Raw genomic sequence first — 9139 nt, forward strand, 5'->3', positions numbered from 1 at the left:
CAGTTTTGTGCACAGAGGATTGACTGGGCAGAAGATACAGGACCTTCAGTTTTGTGCACAGAGGATTGACTGGGCAGAAGATACAGAACCTTCAGTTTTGTGCACAAGATACACAACCTTCAGTTTTGTGCCCACACCTAGGATGGACTGGGCAGAAGTTAAGTTCTGTGCACTGTTGTCAAACCTGCTGGCTTCGAACTGGGTACTGCTTTGCCAATAATTGCCTGGTTCGCCCTACAAGAAAAGAGAGAGATCCCTCATTTTCCACAAGCGTATTCAAGAAGCTTTCATCGTACCGTTGTATTTACGTATGCAGTAGTGATCTACACCTTCAGACAAATATTTCTCATGGACCCATCTACCCGCTGACCCCGAAAGAAGACGAGGCTCTGAAAGTCTGCCTAGAAGGAGCTCTTGTAATGGGATTGGTGTCACTCAGTTTCACCTGCAGGAGAGCTGATATTCCTCATCCCTTAACCAGATGACGAGAACTGGCCTTGTGTGGATTACAGGGAATTACACCCGCAACAGACACTCTCTCCCTCAAGTGGAGAAGGACAAGTTATTTCAAGATTAGATACTAGGGGCGCCTACGATCTGGTGAGGATCAAAGGGGAGGTGACTGGAAGATGTACTTCAGCACGTAGGGTGAGATTTATGAATACTGAGTCATGCCATCTGGGCTGTGCAATACCTGGCCACCTCCCAGCATTTCATAAGGGATGTATTTCATGAAATGCTGGATATGTTTGTTAATATTCTCTGACACATTGGAACAAAATCAACATCATGTGAGAGGAGTCCTCCCTTGAGTCCAGAACAGCTCACTGTATGTAGGTGTGTGCAAAATTCACTGAATTTGCTTTCGCATAATTATGCAACATTTTGGTAAAATTATGCAAAACACAAATGCAAAATGGAAAACCATCATTTAGCACTATAGTTTATTACAAAATGGGTCCTTGTGACACATTTTGCAGCAGGGACACATTTTAGACTACAAAACAAATAGAGCAAACAAAATAAATGCGCAAACAGCAGGTTCAGTTCTGGTGGCCATGTTCTACCCAAGTTACAACTTCGCCACGGATGGTACCATATTATTATCATTGATCTGCTCTTGTAGAGCACATAGATACCCAAACACGGGCCTCCCAGCGCTGACCGAAGTCCTAAGAAACGCAGTGATGGGTTTATTCTACAAACAGGTGAGTCTTTAGAAGCTTTCTGAAGTGGAACAGCTTCCTGGTGGCCCTTATAGGAATGGGGAGGGAATTCCAGAGCCTGGCCACCTGGTAGGCCATAAATTGTCCTCCACTTCTGGCCCTTTTGATTTTAGGGACCGTCAAAAGAAGGCAGTTGTTGGATCTTAAATTCCGTGCATTGCTATAAGAAAGAAATGACTCAAAATATGAGGTCCCTGTGCACGTTTGATCTTATGTGCAATGCAGAGAGCCTTAAAGTCAATCCTTTTACTTACTGGCAACCAATGCAGACTGGCCAGGACTTGAGGTACAGACTCTCATTTAGGAAGGTTCATCAAGACGCGAGCTACAGCATTTTGAATGGTCTGCAACCTCTTAAGAATGTGGGCAGGGCTACCAAGACAGAGAGAATTACAATAATCCAACCATGAGAGTATTAAACCTTGTACAACTATTGTAGGACGTTGGCTCTGTATATACTATCTCAAAGTGAGAGATCGAGTGCAGAGAGTCCAATGGTTCCCCTTAGAGGTCGATAGTGGCAAAATTAGATAATTCTATTGCTCTATTTTGTGGTAGTGTGGTCGAGCAGTAGGCTTATCAGAGGGGCGTGTTAAGCATTTGTTGTACACACGCAGGCAATAAACGAGGAACACACACTCAAAGACTTAACTCCAGGCCATTAGTTTTTATACAGAAAAATATATTTTCTTAATTTATTTTAGAACCACAAGATTCAAGATTTGAGGTAAGTACATAAAATGCAAGGTACTTCACACAGGTAAGTATAGAACTTTGATTCAGAGCAGTAGTACACACAGTTTTAGTTAAAATGGCAATAAACTATTTTAAAAGTGGACACAGTGCAAACATCAACAGTTCCTGGGGGAGGTAAGTTTGGTTAGGTTTCTCAGGTAAGTAAAGCACTTACACAGTCAGTCTCCTGGGCATAGGCAGCCCACTGTTGGGGATTCAAGGCAACCCCAAAGCCACAGGACCAGCAACACAGGGCTGGTCAGGTGCAGAGTTCAAAGGAGGGCCCAAAACACATAGGTGCCTATGGAGAACAGGGGGTGCTCCGGTTCCAGTCTGCTTACAGGTAAGTACTTGCATCCTCGGGGGGCAGACTAGGGGGTTTTGTAGAGCACTGGGGGGGGACACAAACAGGCACACAAAACACACCCTCAGCGGCACAGGGGTGGCCGGGTGCAGTGTGCAAAGTAGGCATCGGGTTTGCTATAGAAAGCAATGGAGGGACCCGGGGGTCACTTAGGGGATGCAGGCAGGCCACGGGGGGCTTCTCGGGCCAGCCACCGACTGGGCTAGGATGAGGGCCGCCTGCTGGTCACTCCTGCACTGGAAGGTGGTTCCTCTCGGTCCTGGGGACTGAGGGTGCAGTGCTAGGTCCAGGCGATGGTTCCTTGTTACCAGGCAATCGCGGTCAGGGGGAGCCTCTGGATCCTCTCTGCAGGCGTCGCTGTGGGGGGTGCAGGGGGGTCGACTCAGGGTACTCATGCCATCGTAGTCGCCTGGGAGTCCTCTCTGCAGTGTTGATTCTCTGGAGCTCGAGTCAGGGGCGTTGGGTGCCGAGGGTGAAGTCTCGCGCTTCTGGCAGGAAGGGAGAGTTCTTTGAAAGTTGCTTTAAAGTTGTTGCAGTTTTTGAACACTGCCTCTGGTCTCAGGAGTTTCTTGGTTCTTCGGGGTCAGGGCAGTCTTCTGGGTCCTCAGAGGTCGCTGGTCCCTGTCGGATGTGTCACTGTGCAGGTTCTTTGAGTCTGGAGACAGGCCGGTAGGGCTGGGGCCAAGTCAGTTGTCTCTGTGGGGCTTTCAGGTCAGCAGTCCTCCTTCTTTCTTCAGGTTGCAGGAATCTGATTTCCTGGGTTCAGGGTTGCCCCTAAATACTGAATTTAGGGGGGTGTTTAGGTCAGGGGGGCCAGTAGCCGATGGCTACTGTCCTGGAGGGTGGCTACACCTTCTTTGTGCCTCCTCCCTGAGGGGAGGGGGGCATATCCCTATTCTTATAGATGGAGGATTTCTAAAGGCAGGAGTCACCTCAGCTCAGGGCACCTTAGGGGCTGTCCTGACTGGTGGGTGACTCCTCCTTGTTTTCCTCATTATCTTCTTCAGCCCTACCGCCAAAAGTGGGGGCAGTGGCCGGAGGGGCGGGCATCCCCACTAGCTGGGATGCCCTAGGGTGCTGTAATAAAAAGGTATGAGCCTTTGAAGCTGGTGAAGGTGTTACAGTTCCTGCAGGGGGAGGTGAGAAGCACCTCCACCCAGTACAGGCTTTGTTCCTGGCCACAGAGTGACAAAGGCACTCTCCCCATGTGGCCAGAAACTTGTCTGGTTGTGGCAGGCTGGCAGAAACTGGTCAGCCCCACACTAGAAGTCAGATTGGTATTCAGGGGGCATCTCTAAGAAGCCCTCTGGGTGTATTTCACAATAAATCCCACACTGGCATCTGTGGGCATTTATTGTGCTGAGAAGTTTGATACCAAACTTCCCAGTTTTCAGTGTAGCCATTATGGAACTGTGGAGTTTGTATCTGACAAACTCCCAGACCATATACTCTTTATGGCTACCCTGTACTTACAATGTCTAAGGTTTTGCTTAGACACTGTAGGGGCATAGTGCTCATGCACCTATGCCCTCACCTGTGGTATAGTGTACCCTGCCTTAGGGCTGTAAGGCCTGTTAGAGGGGTGACTTACCTATGCCATAGGCAGTGTGAGGTTGGCATGGCACCCTGAGGGGAGTGCCATGTCGACTTAGTCTTTTTCTCCCCACCAGCACACACAAGCTGGCAAGCAGTGTGTCTGTGGTGAGTGAGGGGTCTCCAGGGTGGCATAAGACATGCTGCAGCCCTTAGAGACCTTCCCTGGCATCAGGGCCCTTGGTACCAGGGGTACCAGTTACAAGGGACTTACCTGAGTGCCAGGGTTGTGCCAATTGTGGAAACAAAGGTACAGTTTAGGGAAAGAACACTGGTGCTGGGGCCTGGTTAGCAGGGTCCCAGCACACTTTCAATCATAACTGGCTTCAACAAAAGGCAAACAAATCAGAGGGTAACCATGCCAAGGAGGCATTTCCTTACAACTATTCTTCGCGTGTTTGCAGGGAGCCATTTAAACACCATCCTTAGGGCTCTTAGTAGACCAAAACAAGTCCTGGCAACCTTCTTTGTCTGGGAGGCCACTGTAAGATCCTTTGCCCAAGACAACTACCAAGCTCTTAAATTCCGGAGTTGGGGACGGACGGGCCCCCAGACATGGAGCAAATATAAGACAGTCCCATGGGGATGGGCTGCATCCCACCACCATGACCTCAGTCTTGTTGCCATTTAATTTAAGGCAGCTTGACAACGTGGTCTAACGCTGTAACTTCATGAATTTCCTGTACTCAAAACTCCAGCAATTATGCTAATTACACTGGTATAGTTTAAGTTTCACCAGGGCCCGACTGTATTCCAGCGGCATACTATTCAATAACATTATCAGCTCCAGTGAAAGTCAACACCGTTTTTAAGAAGTATTCGCAATTAAGTAAAGGGGCTTTTGCTAATTGGTAGGTTCTAATTATCCTGTGACACTGCGGACAGACCAGAAGAATATGAGTTGTTTTTTTTGATCAATGGAGTGTGCAAACGCTAGACAAGCAAGACGGTCTTTGTTTTTATACAATATCCAGTGTCGACCATGTACTCAAGACCAGAAATTATTTAATCTCTTATTTCAAGCCAATAGGAGGTTCATACAAGATAAACGATTGAAAAAGACCCGTATTCAACGCTGCCTTGACAACCCATGATCAGGACCTCCTGGTGTAGAGAAGATGAGTATGTCACTATCACCTGTAGCCAGAACACAGCATCTCAAAGGACATCTGAAGGACATCTGCTGAAACCATGGCCACCTCGGACTTAGATATATATGGACTTTATTGTTATTCGTGTTTATCGTATTTTATAAATGTCATAATGTCACAACCGTTGGGATATCCTAGCCTTCAAACTAAGAAGACAGCCCCTCTGAAGCAACTACAGAGGATAGGAGAGAAGACTTGTAGATTTGGAATTCAGAACAATCGCTGATCTGTAATTTCAATCGCTGATCTGTGGGTAATGGTGGATCCAAAAAACTAGAACATCTGGGGCCATATGTATGAACACATTTTCCCATAGACATAGAATGAGTAAAAACATCTGGCCCCTAGTCCTTTGCCTAAGTTACCAGTGCCATCAAGTCAGCCCAGAACTCTCGGAAAGAGATGCTACGGCACCGTGCACGGCCTGAAGTCATCGTGATAGAAGAGGGGGGCTCAGTTTATGTCTAGATTTGGGAATACTTTATTAGAACAATTAGGAACTAGCAAATTTAAAAATCAAGTGTGCACCTGGAGGCAGACGGAGGGACTCAATCCGACCAGTGATCAATACTTCTGCTGTTTTATGCCAAGACATCATGAAGAAGTATCTCTTGGGCTCCACTCCCTTACCTTCAACCTTCACAAAGTCTATGGCGACGCTCTCAGGGTGGCTTCTGAAAGCTCTTCTTTAAATAAGCAAGGCTGGTTATCCCCCTCTTTTTATCAGGTGTCATCCTTGTCATGCCTTTCTCCTGCACCAGGAAGCAATTCTTTGTGCGATCCATAAAGAAGCATAGCCTCTGGCCAGACGCCATGAGAACTGAACTCAACTGTTGCCTTGAAAGCTTAGATCCGCCTCAGCCGCAGCCAGATGCCAAGTAATACAAGTCCAGCAAGTTCATCCCCGCAAGCCTTTGGATTATGGCCAAACACTCCTGTGTGTGCGCCTTCTGAGCATTACTGGAACGCCGCACTGGTTGCTCTTCGCCAATACTCATGCCTTCCACTCCAAAGAAGCACCACACTTTGGTGTAAGGATCTTGTATACTCTTCAAAGGCACAGTCAGACCCCCGACTATGGTCACCCTTGTATGCTAACCAGCAACCTTCGCTTCACCAGGCTCACTTCTCCACCATCCTTCCACAACCCCCTGGAGGTACTCAGATCACATGTCTGGAATCCACTCCCAGTTCAACAGCGCCCAAGATTCCCAAACGCGCCTGTATGACTCACTGCTTAGGCTTGAAAAGTCTCACTTCTTACCAGGTCACCCTTGACTACACTGACTTCAGAGTGCACATGCAACTGTGCCTGTACATACTGAGATGTCTAACCTATTAACTGCCTGTGCAGCCTGTGTGCATACTGAAGAATGGACAAATGGTCAGGGGGCGGGGAGAAGGTGGAATGTGGGCAGAACCTCCAAGAAGGGAAGGGTGTAGCCCTTTTCTACGATTTGAAGAACCCACTGGTCCGAAATAATCGCCTTCCAGGCCGGAAGAAAAAGGGACACCCTCACTCACACAGGTGCTGCATATGATTGGGGTATGATTTCCTGCTGGCGCGGAGAGGAAGAAGAGGAAGAGGAGGAGGGTTGCAAGGTGGATCCACACTCTGTACTGCCAGATGAGTGGGTTAGGCTGCTGTTCGAGCGTTGGCTGGTACGGACTGGGACGAAATGTAGATCCTCTCCCAAAGCTGTGAAAGAGGAGAAAAGGTTGAAGGTCCTTGCTAGAAGGTGGAAGCTCAAGGCCTATGGATCAGGCTTTGGCATTACTGGTCTTGAAGCGTTTTACGGCTGTGGCGGTCTCATCCCCAAAGAGGTGGGTACCATCAAAGATCTAGAAGACTAGCTTGAACACCAGGTGAGAAGTTAGTCACCTGGCCAGAAGCCATGGGAAGTACCCACAGCTCGTGCTACGGAGTCTGACGTATCAATCCAGATTTAATTGTGATGTGATGCATTTTGTCCATCTGCAATCAGTACCTGGAAGTGCTCTCTCGTATCTGCTAGGACATTTGGAAGAGTCAAATGGGCCATATCCAACTGTGCATGGCTATAATGTGGGAGAAGGCAGGTTGCATTAAGGGACTTGAGGGCCATACTCCCTGCAGTGAAAGCTTTCTTTCCCCAGCTTCCAGGTGCTTTGATTCAGGGCACAAGGGGGGTGTAGGAAACGCACCATCTGACTGGGCCCCCAAACATGAAGCCTGAATGATTAAACTCTCCGGTGATGGGTGCATGGACGGGGAAGCCAGATCTCCAGGGACAGGACGATACCAGAGGGCCACCAGCCTTGGTTGTAGGCAGCTGTGGTTCCAGAATCTCTGCTGCCTTCGAACAATTTTATGCAATAAGACAACCTCAGGAGAAGGTGGTTCTGTGGAAAACTCCATCGCTGGCACAAGGGAGGTACCTTGGCCCCTGACTAAGGAAATGACTCCATATTCCAGAGTGTCCTGGACGTGGGTAGGATAAGATTAAAAATGTATGGGCTCTGAATCTGTCCCAAATATCTCTTGAATACAAGATCTATATTATTTCTCTTCTACGAGTCACCGCGTCTCTCTGCAAGAATGTAGCTGAGGTTCGATGCCTGACTAATTTTTGCAAAAATACATGAAAGCAACTTATTTGAATATGGCACATCCCTAGAAAATACATGCCTACATGCTTTAGCAGAGTGTAATAACAATCCACCCTGCAAGGCTTATAGCCTTTAGAACATGCTTTTCACAATGAGTCACTAGGGCCACCTCCACTTGCTTCATCATAACTTTGCAAACTGTCTTTATCGTAAAATTTCTCACTAAACAATCAGGCAGATTGCCTGTATCATTGGCCTGTCACCATAACAAACCCAGACCTGCTGTGCTGAGCATTCACACAAGGCAACCAGCAGGTGTACGGTAATACCATTAGAAAAATGTACAAAATTACAGTTGTCAACACAATATAAGATTCCTGCTAATAGAGCCTGTTGACAAATACCATTTGTATTTGCTCATGTGGGTCACCAGCTGTGGTAATCTGCAGGATTCAGTTAAACAAAAAGCCTGCCTACAGGCTTTAGCACAGTGTAATAAGAACCCCTGCCTAAAAGCCTTCTGACTTGAAGGGAGAGGTAAGACTTACCTGGCGGTCTGGAGCTCTTCTCTGTTCAGTGGGAGGCCAGGGAACGGCAGCACCTGAGAAACAAGAGATGAAAGCGAGGACGGTGAGACAGAAACAGAGAAGGGAGATGGGAAGAGGGTAAAACGTGAAGACGGCGTCTCTTGGCCCTTCCAGAAAGCCAATGCAACGCTGATGGTGAGGACTGGTCGGGGGACACAGAAGGCAGCAGGAGGCAACCACAGAGGAAAAGGAGAAACGGGCCAGACAGAGAGACCCTCAACACAAGTGAGACAGAGAATGACAGCCGACAGAAGCTGAGAAACGCAAACACCGACAGCTGAGAGTCTGGCACTCCAAGAAGGGACCAGCCCTGCACTCGGCTCCCGCCACATCCCCAGAGGAACTTGGCTCACCCATGTGGGTGCAGAGGTAATTGTGCACTATAGCGCCGGAGCACACAAAAGGGGTGTGGGAACGCTATTGAGAAATCAGGCCTCAGAAGGGTCGAATTAATACGCTGTGGAAAGTGTACCTTGATTAAAGAAACCAAAGTAGTTTCAAAATAAGAGTCAAGTACAAATTGTTTCACTGTTTTATTTTTTGTTCATTCTTGATTGTTTTACATTGCAACGTGTCCAGAAGAGTAGAGCGGACTACGAGGGTGAAGTGGAGAGATAAAGAATATCTGCTAATACCGATGTCCCTCCCTCCGGTGTGTCACCGCGCTCTATTGTCAGTACTCCAGGGGCTAGAACATCAGCTCAATCCATCGGTTAGCAGCTCCCTCCAAAGTCGCCCCAGCAACCTCAGGACAGGCATTTGGACAATATAGATCACTTAAGTAACCGTATGAGAGCCTCACGTTTCTGGCCCTGCTGGGTTCTAGCCATCAGTGGGGCCTCATGGCCAGGGCCAAGCTGTGCATCGTGAAGATGCCCCAGTGGCCGCAAATCT

At 48.1% G+C, this 9139-nt stretch overlaps 1 protein-coding gene across 1 annotated transcript in view; it reads right to left on the bottom strand.

Moving 5' to 3' along the window:
* LOC138299020 (uncharacterized) overlaps positions 1 to 8648 on the bottom strand; it is a 335289-nt gene extending 326641 nt beyond the window's left edge. The window contains exons 1-2 of the mRNA XM_069236923.1: positions 8599 to 8648; positions 8207 to 8259 (exon numbers count right to left, since the gene is read on the bottom strand). Coding sequence (XP_069093024.1) covers positions 8207 to 8259; positions 8599 to 8602 — 57 coding nt within the window. The 5' untranslated portion in view covers positions 8603 to 8648. The remainder of the gene's footprint in view (positions 1 to 8206; positions 8260 to 8598) is intronic.
* Between the last annotated feature and the right edge of the window lie 491 nt (positions 8649 to 9139).

The sequence above is a fragment of the Pleurodeles waltl genome, chromosome 6 (genome assembly GCF_031143425.1).
Source record: "Pleurodeles waltl isolate 20211129_DDA chromosome 6, aPleWal1.hap1.20221129, whole genome shotgun sequence".
Classification (NCBI taxonomy): domain Eukaryota; kingdom Metazoa; phylum Chordata; class Amphibia; order Caudata; family Salamandridae; genus Pleurodeles; species Pleurodeles waltl.